We start from the raw sequence: 19,012 nt of genomic DNA, 5'->3' as shown, positions 1-19,012 counted from the left end.
TACTGGGAGTATGCTATAGGCCCCCTAACCTGAGGGAAGAAGGGGAGACAGATCTCCTATCACAATTTTAATTAGCAGCAAGGATGCGAAGTGTTATCATAATGGGGGGATTTTAATTATCCAGACATAGACAGGGCGGAGGGAACCATGCATTCATCTAAGGCTCGCCAGGTCCTAAATGTCTTGCAGGACAATTTTATGGGTCAGATGGTAGACGCACCAACTAGAAATAAAGCGTTACTGGATCTACTGATTACCAACAATACAGACCTGATCACGGATGTAGAAATACGAGGCAATTTAGGTAACAGCGATCACAGGTCAATTGGCTTCAGTATAAATCACACAAATAGGAACCATAAGGGGAATACAAAGACACTGAATTTCAAAAGAGCCAACTTCCCTAAACTACGAACCTTGCTAGAAGGCATAAATTGGAATAAAATCTTAGGAACAAAGAACACGGAGGAGAGATGGATTTGCTTTAAGAGCATATTAAATAAGGGCATTAGCCAATGCTTCCCATTGGGTAATAAATTTAAAAGAGCGAACAAAAGTCCTCGATGGCTTAACTCCAATTTAACAATGCATAGCTCCATAAGGGTAGGGACTGATGTGAATGTACAATGTATATGTAAAGCGCTGCGTAAATTGACGGCGCTATATAAGTACCTGAAATAAATAATAAAAATAACTAAATATAAAAGCAAAGGAGAAGGCCTTCAAAAAATACAAGGTTGAGGGATCATCATCAGCATTCACACTTTATAAAGAATGCAACAAGAAATGTAAGGGTGCAATAAGGACGGCTAAGATAGAACATGAATGGCACAAAGTGGAGGAGAGCAAAAAAAATCCCAAGAAATTCTTTAAAGGGGTTGTAAAGCTTCATGTTTTTTCACCTTAATGCATCCTATGCATTAAGGTGAAAAAACACTTTGCAGTCACCAGCCCCCCCGAGCCCCCGTTTTACTTACCTGAGACCCGAATCTCCTTGGGCGCGATCCCACGTTGCTTTCACCGAGCTCTAGTCGGCTCTTCATTGGATGATTGATAGCAACGCAGCCATTGGCTCCCACTGCTGTCAATGAAATCAATGACGCGGCGCGCCAGAGGGTGGGGCGGCTATGGCCGGCAAGTGTTTCACACGGGAGCACGACCTCAAGGTAACCCCCTCGGGAGAGAGCTTCCCAGAGGGGGTTAGCTCTTGCGGGGAGGAGCTGCGAGAGCCGCAGTGGGACCCCAGAAGAGGACCTTCGGGGCCACTCTGTGCAAAATGAACTTCACAGTGGAGGTAAGTATGACATGTTTGTTTTTAAAAAAAATAAAAAAACGAACCCATAGTATCCCTTTAAGTATGTAAACAGTAAAAAAGGGAGGACAGACCATATTTGCCCCATAAAGAATGAGGAAGGACATCTGGTTACAAAGGATGGGGAGATGGCAAAGGTATTGAATTTATGAAATTCAGCCAACCAAACCTTCAATTTCACCTCATATTGCTACAGAAAAGAATTTTTGTGGCCGGGAATCTTCTTTTCTTTACGGGAATTTTCTTTTCTTGCACATGCGCATTTGTTTTTCGATTACATTTCTCGCACGATTCTCACATCATTGATTAGAAAATCGTTCATTTTTCAAAAAAATTCCAACATGCCCGATTACTCAAATTAGATGGAAAATCGGCTGTTGCTGCAGCCCACTAATGGTGCGAAATTCGAACTGAAAATTCTTAGATAAGATTTTCGAAAGAAAATTATTTCGAAATTCGACCCATGTATGGCCTGCCTAAGGTTCTCTAACAAACCTCTGAGGGCTTCACAGAACAGCTATATTTATACCGAGATTAAATTACACAAAGGTGGACTCTACTAATTAGGTGACTTCTGAAGGCGATTGGTTCCACTAGATTTTAGTTAGGGGTATCAGAGTAAAGGGGGCTGAATACAAATGCACACCACACTTTTCACATATTTATTTGCAAACAATTTTGAAAATGATTAATCATTTTCCTTTCACTTCACAATGATGTGCCACTTTGTGTTGGGCTATCACATAAAATCCAAATAAAATAAATTTACGTTTTTGGTTGTAACCTGACAAAATGTTGAAAATTTCAAAGGGTATAAATACTTTTTCAAGGCATTGTACAACTGTCATTCAAATTTGAAAAAATAACGAAAAAGTGTAGCTCTACTAAGTAAAATTACACCAAGGTGAGTATAAAGTTCATTCCTTATCCACATTCAGTGATCGATAAGATCAAAGTGTGACCCAGAGAGAGAACTGCCACCTCCTGCAGTAGCACACACAGCCTCTTACCAGATAAAATTTACCCCTATTACAGGAGGTCAAAACACGCAAAGGCCCCAAGTATGGCTCACAAACAGTCCAATCCATTAATTGGCAGACTTGGCTAAATCTCTTCCAAGCAGAAACAGTCACACGTAGTCTCCCAAAGAGATATATCTCAAGAGAAGAAGTAAAGCCTTCTCATGGTGTAGTAAGTTTACATACAAGATGTTTATTGAAGGTAAAAGATTGGCACTCACATGGACTCAAGTTAAAAACAGTGTGATAGTAAGAATGTAGAAGTTTCCAAGCAGGAAAATGGCTGCGCTCAGCTCCGCTTCAGTAGGTGATGCCATCGCATGCCAAAGCTCCACCCTACGCGTTATGTCATCATGAGATGTCATCAGGGGCATGGCTATGCGATGACAAACGCACCTTATGTACTTGAGCTGCAGAAGTATACTTGCATTCCGGAAGTCGGAGGAACCAATAATGCTGGATGACTTAGCAGTCATTACCAACAATAAAGATACTCTAAAAGTTCAATACCCTTTACAAACTTCATTAGAAAAATCTCATTAGGGAAAATAACAAAAAAATTTAAAATTCCTAATCAGGTACATAAACAAATCAATGCACTTAATGGATATTGTCATCACGACTCATAGAGCAGAGAGGAACCACACGCCATCTTGTGGTGAAAAAACACTCACTGCACTCCAAATACCGGTAATACATCTATAAAAAATTTGCATGAATATGAAAAGATATATAAATACAATAATACAAAAACTCATCACAAAAGATGAAACAAAAAAACAATATATAAATAATCACACAAAATAAATAAATATAATTATATTTTTAGATAAAAGTAAAAAAAAATGTATAAAGTGTTAAAAATTGTTATAAACATATTTGGCCTTAGACCAACAATGACCATTCAGAAAAACCTTAATAAGAAAAGGAAATACCCCCCATAGTAACTGGGACTTTAACGCAAACGAAATACAATGAATGTTACGAATGACGGTTGCATGCAGCTGACGCCGGAGGATCTTAACGGAGGGACTCCCGGTTCACCATACTTTTGATACTTAAATACACCTAAGATCCATTTCTTATTGTAAAACTATAAGCCTTAGAGTTACATCTGTATGTATGCCCCTGGCTTCCCCTGGCTGTGGCGTTTTTTTTTCTGCATTATCCCCACTGTGGATTCTATTAAGATCCCACATTGTGGAGAGCCGCTAGGATTACTGAGGGTTAGATCCATCTGTGCGTTATCCTTTGTTGCTTTATTGTGGGACTTGTGTGGATGTTTGGTGACCCACCCGGTTCAACGATGTCCTTGTGACATTAGTGGTGTACGCCTGCGATACATTTGCCGCCTTCTGTCCAGCAGTGAACTTCCATGATGATCCTTTTGGTGTAATTCCTTCCCGACTATTGCCCCTGAGGAAAGGACCTTGTGTCCTGAAATGCGTCGGGCTGTCTGCACCTCCATGGGAATTCATCATCGTTATCAAATTTTATTGGTTTGAAGATTCATATTTTGTATATATGTACATTTTGTTTAATAAAATATATTGTATTTTTGTATTTCGTTGCCGTTAAAGTCCCTGTTACTATGGGGGGTATTTCCTTTTCTTATTAATTGCATAAGGGATGTTGGCAACTCTTTATTGGTATGGCTGGATGTGCTTTTTCTGCGTCTATTCATAAAAATCTAAACACAAACCCATAAACACTACAAGAACATAATAAAATAATAGGAACATGTTTACCCATTGTTTATAAAGGCAGTCATGTCCCTTGCTGTAAGCTTCCACTAACAGCTGCACCCACTGAGAGCATTGTATAAACTGTATGTAGCATTAGCTACATACAGTATACAGTGCTGTGTCATCCCATTCCCAAACAAGGCGAGTCAGCCATTCACCAGAAGCCTTGTATTTCACCAATGAATACAAGGCTTCCTCTGATTGGCTAAGGTGGAGATTGCTACTCCACCTGCCTGTCTCTTTACCTCAGCCAATCAGAGAAAACCCTGTATTCCTTGGTGAAATACAAAGCTGTCTGTCAATGGCTGAGCAGCACTCAGCCTGACTCGATTTTGTGCTGGAAACGAGACAGGAAGTCTCCCTCCTGCTGCCAGAACACCATATGTATGTAGCTGATACTAGATACAGTTTATATAATGCTCTGAGCAGGCACATCTCTTAGTGAAGCAACTTATTTGTTTGAAACAGCTTGGTCCCAACAAACTATTCAAAGTCATAAGAAGCCTGGAGTGAGGCTTGAAAGTGTATGTAAATGCAGAACTTAGACATCAGGGATGTTAGAATACTTGTTTTTTTTTCATCTGTGTCCCTGCTTGGGAGATTCATCCTTTTATTTGCCCTAGTAATCATAAACACAAAGACCGAAAGTGCTGGGAAATCCAAAATATCTTGTCACCAGAATGAGGGTGAACCATCCAATAGGGCAAATGTCCTGGTAACAGCTTTCTAAGATGAGAATCTCCCTCACATAAGGGAGATGTCTTGTTATGTCTCCAAGACAGGAGGTGAAAGGAAACATCTCCAGTGGGACACAGATGACAAAAAAATAACCTGATAGGGGGTTTAACCCTTTCCATTGCTATCCAAAACAAAACAAAAAAATGTATGTTTAAATACACTTTGACAAGCTTCCATGTCTGGCAGGTAGGGTTTCCACCGGACATTCCGGGTTTTGAATCATGTGTCCGGGTTTCAGGTCAACTAAAACCCGGACACATTATTCAGACAGGGCGGTGACTCCCCAAGTAACCAAGCTAGTCGCACACAAATCTGTTGCCATCCAGGAGCTGTGGGCGGCTGTCCAGGGGCAGGTTCCGCATTACTGGGGGGGGGGGGGCAGGGTGATGATGTCAGCAAGTTCAATTAGGCCACACCCACATTTTGCTATGCGCGCCGCATTACTATTCTCCTTGGGGCACCCAAAGGTGTCACAGGCCGCCAAAGTGTTCGGGTTTGGCTTGAAGAAAAGGTGGCAACCCTACTGGCAGGTAACTTTTATAGAACCGAGTTAAAGAGAAATATTTGTCTGAATATATTGGGGTTGATTTACCAAAGGCCAATAGACTGTGCACTTTGCAAGGCCATTTGATCCAGAGCTTAGTAAATGGGGGGAAGCTCTTCTGACTTCCAACATCCAAAAATGCTGTTTCCTTGCATGCGATTAGTTATTCTTTGCAAAGTGAGGTCTCACCTCATTTAACCCCTTCCCGCCGACCGTACGCAGATATGCGTACTCAGCTTTCCGGGGGTTATACCGGGATGATGCCCGCAGCTGCAGGCATCATCCCGGTACCGTTGTTTACAGCGGGCGATCGGCTACCCGTGTATAACAACCGATGTGGCTAAAAGCCGCTCGGTTGTTATACCGGAGGAGCGGGAGGGGACATCCCCCCCTCCCGCCGCCTCCCGCCGCTGTTACCGGGCCTCCCGTGCGATCGGGAGGCCCAGTGTCCAATCGGGTACCTTCGGCGTCTGGGGGCGGGCTGGAACGAAGCTGTGAGCGGCTTTGTTCCAGCCTTCTTGTTGTAAACGCGGAAGCGACGTCATGACGTCACTTCCCGTTTACTCGGCTGCCAATGGCGCCGAATTTAAAAAAGTACACAGTATTCAGAATCGCCGGTCTTTTAGACCCCGATCCCTTCATAAAGAGTACCTGTCACCACCTATTACTGTCACAAGGGATGTTTACATTCCTTGTGACAGCAATAAAAGTAAAAAAAAAAAATAAAAATTTTTAAACACAATTTATAAAGTAAAAAAATAAATAAAATAAATAAAAAAAAAAAAAAAATTTTTTTAAAGTGCCCCTGTCCCCGCGAGCTCGCGCAGCGAAGAAAACGCATACGGAAGTCACGCCCGCATATGTAAACGGTGTTCAAACCACACATGTGAGGTATCGCCGCAATCGTCAGAGCGAGAGCAATAATTCTAGCCCTAGACCTCCTCTGTAGCTCAAACCTGGTAACCGTAAAAAATTTTTAAAGCGTCGCCTATGGAAATTCATAGGTACCGTAGTTTGTTGCCATTCCACGAGTGCATGCAATTATAAAGGGTGACATGTTTGGTATCTATTTACTCGGCGTAACATCATCTTTCACATTATACAAAAAAAATGGGGTAACTTTACTGTTTGGATTTTTTTAAATTCATGAAAGTGTCTCTTTTCCAAAAATTTGCGTTTAAAACACTGCTGCACAAATACCGTGTGATAAAAAATATTGCAACAATTGCCATTTTATTCTCTAGATTCTCTGCTAAAAAAAGATATATAATGTTTGGGGAACTCTAAGTAATTTTCTAGCAAAAAATACTAACTTGTAAACACCAAATTTCAAAAATAGGCTTAGTCATGAAAGGGTTAATAAGCTCTGAAGTAAATGCCCTCGCAGGTTGCAACTGTACATGCAAAGTGCACAGGGGTTGATTTACTAAAATTGTAGTGTGCAAACTCTGGTGCAGCTGTGCATGGTAGCCAATCAGCTTCTAAATTCAGCTTGTTTAGTGAAACTTTGACAAAAAAACCTGAAAGCTGATTGGTTTCTATGCACAGCTGCACCAGAGTTTGCACTCTCCAGTTTTAGTAAATCAACCCCACTGTGTGCTATAATGAATATAACACAATGGGGTTGATTTATTTAACGCAAAAAAGACTGTGCATTTTTCAATGTGCATTTGCACTCTGCAAGAGCAGTTGCTCCAGAGCTTAGTAAATGATCTGGAGCTTTGCTGACTTACATCGTCCAATCATGTGCAAGCAAAAATGCATTTTTTTTTTATTTTCCTTGTATGTGATTGGATATATATTCTTTGCAAAGTAAAGCTTTACCTCATTTACTAAGCTCTGGGGCAATTGCACTTGCAGACTGCAACTGCACTTTGCAAAGAGCACCGTCTATTTGCCTTTAGTAAATGAACCCCATAGTTCAAAGAGTTGAAGCTATTGGTGCAATTCCATCAAGTTGGCACCCTGCTCTGGTTACAAATTGCTAAGATCTGAAATGGGGTTGGATTATATGCAGGTGTTTAATAAAGCTCTCCACTTGTAGAGACAAAAGTGGTATCCAATTGTGAGCTTGGAATGGGGTTTCCAGTCTCACGCCTCCAACCTTCTAATGCACTCTGTTGACCAGAAGCGCTCAGTACTTGCGTACCGATGTAAATAGAGGCAGTCTCCTCTTGGTGGACCTCTTCAGGGGAAGCATTGTCTAGAATGGAGAGCGGGGAATCCTGACCAAAGCTATTTCCTCTAAAAATATTTTAAAAAATCAGAATTTTTTTTTCACATAAAAAAACCTGTAATTCAATTTATGTTATAGGTGCATTATTACATTTTTTTTTACACTAAATGTGCGTCTTAAAAAATAAAATGTCATTATTTATCATTATTAAGAGAAAGCTCTATTGTTGAAATTAAGATGGTATTTTCTTCCTTTCTCTATTATTTTTCAGCCATCAGGACAGATGGAGTGAATGTCATTGGTTACACAGCCTGGGCTCTGATGGATGGATTTGATTGGCACAGAGGGTACACGACTCGACGTGGATTGTTTTATGTGGACTTTAGAAGTCATAACAAAAAGCTGCTACCGAAATCCTCTGCCTGGTTTTATAAGCAGCTGATTAGGAAAAATGGATTTCCTCCACAACCAGAATATCAGCCAATCCAAGGAACCTTTCCCTGCAATTTTGCATGGGGAATTACTGCATGCAGAATAAATGTAAGTCATTTCTTTTTACATTAAACCAAATTATTTGTTATCAATTTGTATTTGTCTTTTATTTTGCTTAGTCTAAATTATAACTAAATCAACACTTTTTTTTAGATTTAGATGGAGTGGAAATGGATTAGAACACCTGTCTGGTTTTTATTGCTGTCCCGCTAGGGAGATTCACCCTCTCTAATTGTCCTTTTTAAAATTATCATCAAAAGTGAAAGAAAATCCCACATTTTTGTCTGTCGCCAGAACAGTAATTGAGGAGAATTGGGGACACTAGCTCTGGTGACCCTGGTGACAACCAGAGATTCCCTCACTTTGGAGGGATTTCCTCTCATTCTAGTTTTGGCTATTGAATAGGAAGTGCAGGGTAATCTCACTGATGGGACATGGATGACAAAGAGCCTGACAGGGGTCATAGCCCTCCCTTACTTTATCCAAAATGACAAATTTGACTTTAGTTCTATTTTCATTCGTTTGTTGATGACTCTTCAGAAAATCTGGGGTTGGAGGTCACCTGGCGTCTTGCTACCTTGTCAAATGCCTGACCTTTTAGACTGGTTCTCTCTATAATAATAATTGGAACTATTTTCTATTTGATCAAAGTGCTCACGCAGTTCAAAAATGCCACTCTTTCCTCTGGAATGTTTAGCTACATACTGTAGGTTGTATTTTGTGTTATGGGAGACGAATAAACCATGGAAATGTTATCAGTACATGTAAACTAATCAATGATTATTTATGTCCCAACCAGCAGCTGCCCTGCAAATAAAAGGACCTTTAACAATAAAAAAACAATATTGCTATACCAGTTAATATATAAGTGTTTTCATATTAGTTACGAAATAAAATAGTAATAGTAAGGTATTCATATTTTAATTAGATTATCAAGACAAAAGATGTTAAAAAATGGTGGTGTAGCGGGTTTACATCTTCAAAAATGGTACTGATTAGAAATTGTAACATTGTGGGGGCTATTTACTAAAGGCAAATCCACTTTGCAGCACAAGTGCAAACTACAAGTGCAAAGTGCCCTTGAAATTGCACTGAAAGTGCACTTGGAAGTGCAGTTGCTGTAGATCTGAGGGGGACATGCAAGGAAAATGAAAAACAGCATTTTAGTTTGCACATGATTGGATGATAAAATCAGCAGAGCTTCCCCTCATTTCAGATCTTCCCCTCAGATCTACAGCAACTGCACTTCCAAGTGCACTTTCAGTGCAATTTCAAGGGCACTTTGCACTTGTAGTTTGCACTTGTAGTGCAAAGTGGATTTGCCTGTCGTAAATAACCCCCCAGGTATGCACAGAGATACAGATTCTGCTTCTAAGTCAATTCAATGGTTTGAGAAGATTTTAAGGTACATGCACAGAGTACTCACACGAACAAAGGGAAATCCTGTGGAATGTATAGGGGTTTTAGGCCTAATTTCTTTTTTTTTCTTTTTAATTTTTTTTTTTATTAGCAAGATACATTTCACGGTAAAATAACATGGCAGAAGAGTGATGCAGCAAATCCGCAAAATAGGCATGGATGGCTTATTTCTTTATTTAACCACTTCAGCCCCGGAAGATTTGGCTGCTGAATGACCAGGCCATTTTTTTGCGATTCGGCACTGCTTTGCTTTAACTGACAATTGCGCGGTCGTGCGACGCTGCACCCAAACAAAATTGACGTCCTTTTTTTCCCACAAATAGAGCCTTCTTTTGGTGGTATTTGATCATCTCTGCGGTTTTTAGTTTTTGCTCTATAAACAAAAAAAGAGTGACAATTTTGAAAAAAAACACAATATTTTGTACTTTTTGCTATAATAAGTATCCCTATTTTTTTTTTTTTTTTTTTTAAAAAAGCTAATTTTTTCTCAGTTTAGGCCAAAATGTATTCTTCTATATATTTTTGGTAAAAAAAATCGCAATAAGCATATATTAATTGGTTTGTGCAAAAGTCATAGCGTCTACAATATAGGGGATAGATTTATAGCACTTTTATTATTTTTTTTTTTTTTTACTAGTAATGGTGGCAATCTGCGATTTTTATCTGAACTGTGACATTATGGCGGACACATCGGACACTTTTGACACATTTTTGGGGCCATTGACATTTATACAGCGATCAGTGCTATAAAAATGCACTGATTACTGTAAAAATGTCACTGGCAGGGAAGGGGTTAACACTAGGGGGCGATCAAGGGGTTAATTGTGTTCCTTCATATGTGTTCTAACTGAAGGGGGGATGGGACTGACTAGGGGAGATGACAAATCACTGTTCATACTTTGTATGAACAGACGATCTGTCTCTTCTCCCCTCAAAGAACCCGGGATGTGTGTGTTTACACACACACATCCTGGTTCTCGCTCTGTCACGAGCGTTCATGGGAGCCCAGTGGTCATTGCGCCCGCCGGGCACTCACATCGGCTCCCGGGGCGAGCAGCGGCACGCGTGCGCTTCGCCCACCCTTGCCATTCTGCCGCAGTAAAACTGCAGCGGCTGGTCGGGAAGCGGTTAATATAGTTGGGGCCGAAAAAAATAAACTGTGTTTTTTTATTATGGTTATATAAAATATTTCCTATTATTTTTTGAGACAGCAAGTGGGGCTTTAGGCTTCTTTTGTGTATCTTACCGCACAGTTCAGTCCAAAGCTTCATTGACAGAAAACCATCCAACTACTGATGTGCTGTCTCTTAAATGAATTCATTGGGGGTTATTTACGAAAGGCAAATCCAAGTGCACTTGGAAGTGCAGTCGCTCTAAATCTAAGGGGTAGATCTGAAATGAGTGGAAGCTTTATCATCCAATCATGTGCAAGCTAAAATGCTGTTTTTTATTTTCCTTGCACGTCCCCCTCGGATCTACAGCAACTTTACCTCCAAGGTAATTTTCAGTGCACTTTCAAGTGCACTTGCAGTGCACTTGTACTGCAAAGTGGATTTGCCTTTAGTAAATAACCCCCATTGTGTTCTAGAAAAGCTTTGTCAGCCATTAACCTATGGACCAGGGCAGTTTTTTAATTTCTGCTATGGGCCTGTTTCATTCATAGACAAAAATTGTAACAAAATAAAAAAACAAACAAACTTAAAATTTTTCAACTTTCATCAGTGTTAAAAAAATTGTCTTATGGTAGATACGAAGTGAACATTTTATTTTATAATTTGTTCTATGTAAAATGAGACTAAAATATGATCCTGGTATAAAGCATTGCAAATTTATTTACAAATAAAATAAATTTTTTTTTGTGCTTTTTTGATGAAACACTAAAAAAAGTAACAAACAAAGCAATAAAAACACAAAAGGCTTATATATAAAAAATATTTATTTATATTTTAAATAGAGACTTTTATTGAATGCAGCCACAAAGCCATATAATAACAGAATAATAACAAGTATAATCAATGGTCCCATACAGCTAGGCCCCAAAAAGTGACCCGTACAACCAAAATAAAACCTAAAGTACAAGTATACAATAAACAATAAACTAGTCAGAAGGTAATATAAAAAAAAAGTTAATGTTATTAATAATAATAATAATGGGAATATAAAAAATAAACAAAAAAATCATCATTAAAATAATAGCTTCGGGGAGAAGGAGAGGAAGGAGTTACTTAGTGCTCATTAGGGTAAGCTGAAAGATTAATAAATAGTTAAATAGAAGCTAACCTTTTTTAATTTGTCAATTTGTTTAATGAATGTTTTGTTTGTGACATCATATGCAGATCTATTACGTTCATTCGCTGTTCAATCTCACTCTTACTACCCATGAGTACAGCCTAGTGTAGCAGGAAAAAAAAAGATGAATTCTGACAATGCTTTCCAACCTTTTCAGTCATTTGAACACAATGCAGACACTCACCTTCCAACACTAGCAATGAGGCATCAGACAGTGAAAGATATATTACATGTTTCAGTGTATGTAAACCTCTAATCTAAAGCAACTGTAGGCAGGATTTTATAACGAGGATTCACTAAATTTTAACAATGCTTTTTATTTCTCTCTATTGCTAGATTGACACAATGCCATCCCAGTTTAATGACCCAAGTGTCTACATATGGGACATGTATAGGACAAAGGGAAATGGTCTCACAAAAGTGGAAGGCCTCAAACTTCCTAAAAGAAGAATCCATTGTGCTGATTATGCATCTATTAGGCTTCAGATAACCATGCTACGCTCAACACACATCTCCCACTTCTATTTTGCCCTGGAATGGACCTCAGTAGTTTCTAAAGAGAATGTTTCTCAAGTTAACCACACCGTTCTACACTACTACCGTTGTTTCCTCAGTGAACTTGTCCGGGTCAATATTACACCAGTAGTTGCTTTATGGCAGTCTATGGCTGAACACCAAGGAATTCCTTTTACGCTATATAAAATGGGAGCGTGGGAGAATTTAACCACTGTCCAGGCATTCCTAGAGTATGCCAGACTCTGTTTTAAAGAACTTGGAAAATTTGTAAACATGTGGATAACCATGCATGAGCCCCCCGTGAGAAATCTCACCTCAAGGGCTGGGCACAACCTGCTGAAGGCCCATGCATTGGTGTGGCATTTATATGACCGAGAATTCAGAAAATCGCAGAAAGGGATAATTTCAATCGCTCTTCACGCAGACTGGGTAGAACCAGCATCTCCATTTTCTAAGAATGACAACAACACCAGCGAGAGGATTTTAGAATTTGACATTGGTCGACTAGCAGAGCCAATATTTCTCAGTGGGGATTACCCCAAAGTCATGCGTGAATGGTACAGCCGGAAGAACAATCATAATGTCTTCGATTTTCACCTGCCCACTTTTACAAAAGAAGAGAAACATATGATCCGAGGGACGTATGACTTCTTTGCTTTGACTCATTATACAACGGAGCTTGTGCATTGGGAGGTGGAGGACCTAGCGAGATATGACCATGGTCTGGAAGTGCAATTTATTATGGATATAACCTTCCTGCAGTCAGCACACAAAAATGCTGTGGTTCCATGGGGATTGAGGAAAACCTTAAACTGGGTAAAATCCAAATATGGAGATGTTCCAATATATATCCTAGCAAATGGGATTGACGATGGTCACCTAGAAGATAAGTTACGGGTCTACTACATGCAGCACTATATTAATGAGGCCTTAAAAGGTAAAACCAAAATCAGAATGTTCTGTATTGTTTTGCTGTGTGCAAAGTAAAAGTAAATGTAAATGGTTTCCAAGTAAAGTTTGCATTACTTGCCAATGGCTCTCCCTCATTGGCGGAGAGCTCTGATCGGGACTCGGTTGGACGCTGATTTTGGACAGAGTCAGTCAGACAGACTGACATACAGATGTGTGTACCCAGCTTAATATTAGTATCATTGTTGTTGTCAGTGAGATAAAATAAACCCCATTATTGGTATCAGTGTGAGTAAAATATGCATAATTGAGATTCAGCAGCAGGAAAATGAGGGGGAGGGGGGGCTTGGGGATTTTAGATTGGGGGTAAATAGCACCAAAATGAGAACGTACAACATATCATAGAGAGTGAGGCGACTGTGAATGTGAAATGTAAAGCACAGTGCACAGGAAAGAGGAATGTACAGTGCAGTGTACAGAATAAGTCTGTGTGGAATAGGGAATATTCAAGACAACCTTCATATGTCTGATACATACAAATTCATGAAACAACGCAGTCACATTTATGCATGCATTTATTAGCATTGAGATACATTGTGTTAGGCAGCCCATTTTTTTTTTGGAACGGACTATCAATCCACGTCAATGTACAGAGAATTTGCACCTGTCGAGTTCCATATCATTTTTTTTTTATTAATATATTGCCAGACTCATAATTTAACTGCAGATGAAGAAACCAGTGCAGCTCCTGGTGTTTACTTCTCTGCTCCCCTTGTGCCTTGGGACTTCTATTCAGTGAGGACTGTTTGCTGTAGTGCCTCTCTGGATTATTTATGGCACGTAAAGAGGTACTGCAATCTGCTCACATAATTTGTAATAAAAACATATTTTCCATTCTGAAGCTTCCCTCCAACCACTTTGCATATTATTTTATATATACTGTGATACTGTACTTGCCAAATATGCTGTAGAAATCTCCCTCCACTAAGTCTGGCTGCATCCATTTTAACTGTGGGCAGCTGAAGCTGCTACTTGTTCACTTCCTGGATTTACACAGACACAAAGAGGCACACCTTCAGCTCTGCAGCCCTCTCATTGGCTCTCTTATGACTCATCCCCCCGCCCTTCCTGGCAAACTCTCAGGAGAGTGAGAGAGAGAGAGAGCTGTGCATGATGTCATAAGCCTAGGCCAGGGGTGTCCAAACTTTTTTCAAAGAGGGCCAGATTTGATGAAGTGAACATGCATGAGGGCCGACCGTTTTGCCTGACATTTTTCAAACCATTAAAATTTGGTCTAAGTGTTCGTCCGAGCACTAATACACTGCCCAACAAGAATTCTCTTGCCTTTGTGGCTGTGTGTGGTCATCTAAGGATGAGCTTAGGCGTGTTATATATATATCTTTTGTGGCCCCAACGAATCCCTGAGCACTGCTCAGGACTAAGGATGAGCTCGGGTGGGTTCACAACTCCACGTGCCCGAGCCCGCCAGGAAGCTGACAGTGCGCAGCGCCAATCACAAGCACTGAGACATTTCCCAATCTCTGCAGCTGCAGACCGGGAAATGTCTCAGTGCCTGTGATTAGGCACATGGAGTTGTGAACACGCTCAAGCTCATCCTTGGTCCTGAGCATGCGCTCGGGGATTCATTGGGGTCCAGAAAAGATATATATATGCAAATTACTAGTGGGGCCTTATTGAAATGGAACAAGGGCTGCAATTGGCCCGTGGGCTGGACTTTGGACATGTCTGACCTAGGCTTTTTACCAGACAAGAAACAGGAAGTGGGCTGTATAAGGTATTTACTGGCAGAAAAAAAATGTTTTACTATCCATAGTTGAAAAAATGACTGAAGTTCAGCTTTAAGGATATATATGTATATATGCATCTACTGCTCAATGTCCCGGATCACTCAGGACACAAACACCGTGTCAGAAATTTCACAACACTTGGCAACTATGCTACTTATCCATAAAATGCACAACGCAATGTGAAACTTACATTGCTCCATGTGGTACTCTCTGCATGTCGTGGCAAAGAGAACTTATTGATTGGAGGAGAGGCTGGCCACATGACTTTGACAGATCATGTGACCGGGCTCTCCCCCTCCCGAATTTTTTTCTTCTTTTATTAATTGAAGCAAGTAAACTGGAGGGCAAATTGGCAAAGCAATTTGCTATGCTTTATAAGTGTGCCATTTGTTCTTTTAAAAGCACCAGTAGATTTGCAGTAAGGCCATATTGCTGTTTTGAACATTGGCACCACAGAGATCTTCCTGTTATGCCTTTGTGGTAATTCTGCCACCAGAACACTGGTTATTAGAAGATATAAAAAGTGTTTGAGGATGAATGTTAAAACCCTTTGTTTTAACAAGGTATTGCTGCATGTTGCATACCTCCCAACTTTTTGAGATGGGAATGAGGGACACCTACTAGCAAAAGCATGTAGGCATAGGACACGCCCCCCTACCATGCCCTCTTAAAGGAGAATTAACCTAAAAAAAAGATTAGTTAAACCCACAAGGGCTTTTTTTACCACTACTATTAATTTATATTGGGTTTTGAAATTTACAAATGCAGCAATTTAGAAATTGGATGAAAGGTTTAGCACTGGGAAACACTTTTTGAAAGATAAAAAGTGCATTTTATATACAACTATATAGATCAGACCAAAATGAGGGACAAATGAGGAGGAAAGAGGGACAGAGGGGCATTGTTCCAAATTAGGGACAGTCCCTCCAAATCAAGGACAGCTGGGAGCTATGCATGTTGCTGTATATTTGTGGATTTGTGACCTTTTACCCACCCCATCATATCCTATACTATTGTAACGTCTCATTACTAGTACATGAATCTGTTTCTATAAAGATATGCGGACATCTATGAAAGTTATGACCCATGAATGCTGTCGTCCTACATTGTTATGGAATCAACATTTTATGTATATTGTACTACTTATATTCAGTGCAGATGAACCAATTCTAATACATGGATATATCTTTTTTTTTTTCTCTTTCAGCAACTCTAATAGATGGAGTGAATCTCCATGGCTACTTTGCTTATGCTTTCACCGACAAGATGGACCCTCAGTTTGGCTTGTTCAAATATGTAGCAAATAAGTACGAGGCTAAAGATTCCAAGATCTTATACAGAAAAATCATAGACAATAATGGCTTTCCAGGTGTCGAAGCCACCCCTGTCCCCTGTATAGAAGAGATTTTTGAATGTGCAGACTGTCATTTTTTTCAGACCAGAAAATACTTGCTAGCTTTTGTGGCTTTTATATGTTTCATCTTCATAATCACAGTCTTCATGATCACTTATTATTCAAAAAAGGCGAAAAAACGATATAAATAAACAAGGAAATGCCTCAGATTAGAAACGTGAAAGATGAATGAGGACTTTGTGGAAGGCAACGTCATGGGGATTTCTTGTCGTCTTTATCACCAATGGAGCCAACTGTCTTTGGCTCTTCTCTTTATGAATGCATCCTCGTGGGTGTGTACTTTATGGTTGCCAAAACGGTTAGGAGGAACAGTAATATAGAGGCATTCCTACCACTACAGCTGGAAATGATAATACCTGTGGATAATGCAGTGCTAAATTTCACTGTATATAACTGTGAAAAATTGTACGCACAGATTGGGACCAATCCTTGGTGCAGAGTTTGCTTTGTAGAGATCTATTTTCTGATATGCCTTTTAGATGTTTCTTAGATATTTTCTCAGAGTCACAATTAGAATAATTGATATCAAACCCACACTCAGGTACTCAATATAAAGAATCTAGTATTATTTATTGTATAGTATGTGTAAGTTAAATACTGTTTCTGGTTGCCGGCTGATTTTGGGCAGAATGACTTTGCATCTCTTGCAATACTGTTTATAATCATTTCATTACCAATATAAATGAGCATCTGTATATTATAGAAACTCTTGAATTCCATCATGCTTGAAACCATTTGCCATGTTTATATGCAAAGTATTCATATAAACAGCAGTCGGTAATGGTTTTGGTGGTTGGAAATATATGCTCTTTTTCAGATACCCACAGACATTAGTCGCCCATCCCATCTGCAGTTTTAGCAGGGCTGTGTCACATTAGCATGTCTATGGGGAAATGAAAACTGCCCCAAAAATGATGATCATAATGTGCCTTCAGTGATGATTGCTGTGCCTGTTATATTTACTCTTCTAAATTTGAGAAGTAATGAAGGGGAAAGGAAGAGTTACAAATCTTTTTATACTGAGATTTCAGTTATAGAGAAATACAAAATGTCCGTGTAGCGCTTCTGTGCTGTTTTATGTCAGAGTTGATCTGATTAAGATATGTTGACAACAAATAAATCAAAAAAGTCATCTTAGGCAATGGCTGTAATTCAGCAGACCTGATTATGTATTATGTGACATGTCAGGCCTTAGTAAACAATAGAATTACTGGTATTAATGATTATGAGCTAAACTAAAGATGACACATATTGAGGATTTAAATTACTAAGAGCCCTACTAAAAATATCAAAGGTATACTATTGGGAGAATGATTGTATGCTATGCAGTACACATTTAAAGTAGAACTGAATATAAAGCTTAACAGGCTATATATGGGTACCTCATCTGTAATTAGTATAGTCAAAGAATAGCGTTAGAACCTTGTGGACTTTACTGGTACCAGAAAAGAACGGTAAAACTAAATTGAGTAAAAATTATTTTTATTACAAAAATGGTTTAAAAGACATCCATAAAAACATAGTTACATAGTAGGTGAGGTCGAAAAAAGACACAAGTCCATCAAGTCCAACCTATGTGTGTGATTATATGTCAGTATTACATTGTATATCCCTGTATGTTGTGGTCGTTCAGGTCGTTCAGGTGCTTATCTAATTTCTTGAAACTATCGATGCCCCCCCGCTGAAACCACCGCCTGTGGAAGATAATTCCACATCCTTGCCGCTCTTACAGTAAAGAACCCTCTACGTAGTTTAAGGTTAAACCTCTTTTCTTCTAATTTTAATGAGTGGCCACGAGTCTTGTTAAACTCCCTTCCGTGAAAACGTTGTATCCCTATTGTGGGGTCACCAGGACGGTATTTATAAACTGAAATCATATCCCCTCTCAAGCGTCTCTTCTCCAGAGAGAATAAGTTCAGTGCTCGCAACCTTTCCTCATAACTAATATCCTCCAGTCCCTTTATTAGCTTTGTTACCCTTCTTTGTACTCGCACCATTTCCAGTATATCCAGTGCATGCATAAAATGAGTGCTAAGTTGGATAATACAGGCCATACTCTCGGAGCTACAGCAATATCGAATTACTATATAGTGCTAAAGGACGACCCATTTCACAAACACTGTTTCTTAGGGACCTAATTTTCTTGGCAGCAAAGAGCATTGGCCTATCTAAGAAAAAGAAGCAAAACAATCAATAACATGTAGATAACAGGCATCATCAGTTATATTAACATACTGTACCTATCGAGTCCACTTACATGCACTCCCTAGGACTCGATTAAAGATGGCGATGTGCTGCATGGCGCAAGATATAAGGCAGCTATCGAAATTTTTTATTTAATTACCCTACATAAGAAGAGCAAAGATGGTTAAACAGTTAACCTGCCAATAAGCACATGGCCAGCATTAGAAAGAAACTGTCAGACAGTCTAGCACTTACTTAGTAATTCCCAGGAATAATCAACACAAGATAAAAAAACATGCAACAAATCCGGACATCCAATCCTCCCATAGATAGCACAACCTATAATACCAAAAATATTCAGATTAGAACAATACAACATTTCAACACAACCAAGTCATATGGGGGTGGGTCATAATAATCAGTATCCATTTCTCCTGGATACTAATC

At 39.5% G+C, this 19,012-nt stretch overlaps 1 protein-coding gene across 1 annotated transcript in view; it reads left to right on the top strand.

Annotated features, from left to right (window-relative positions):
* The window catches only part of KL (klotho), an 87,848-nt gene extending 69,417 nt beyond the window's left edge, over positions 1 to 18,431 (top strand). The window contains exons 3-5 of the mRNA XM_073613340.1: positions 7,806 to 8,074; positions 12,071 to 13,187; positions 16,175 to 18,431. Coding sequence (XP_073469441.1) covers positions 7,806 to 8,074; positions 12,071 to 13,187; positions 16,175 to 16,512 — 1,724 coding nt within the window. The 3' untranslated portion in view covers positions 16,513 to 18,431. The remainder of the gene's footprint in view (positions 1 to 7,805; positions 8,075 to 12,070; positions 13,188 to 16,174) is intronic.
* Positions 18,432 to 19,012: the final 581 nt, after the last annotated feature.

This window comes from Aquarana catesbeiana, linkage group LG02, assembly GCF_042186555.1.
Source record: "Aquarana catesbeiana isolate 2022-GZ linkage group LG02, ASM4218655v1, whole genome shotgun sequence".
NCBI classification, from domain to species: Eukaryota; Metazoa; Chordata; class Amphibia; order Anura; family Ranidae; genus Aquarana; species Aquarana catesbeiana.
The sequence above is the reverse complement of the archived record's forward strand: the minus strand, read 5'-3'. Positions and strand labels throughout refer to the sequence as shown.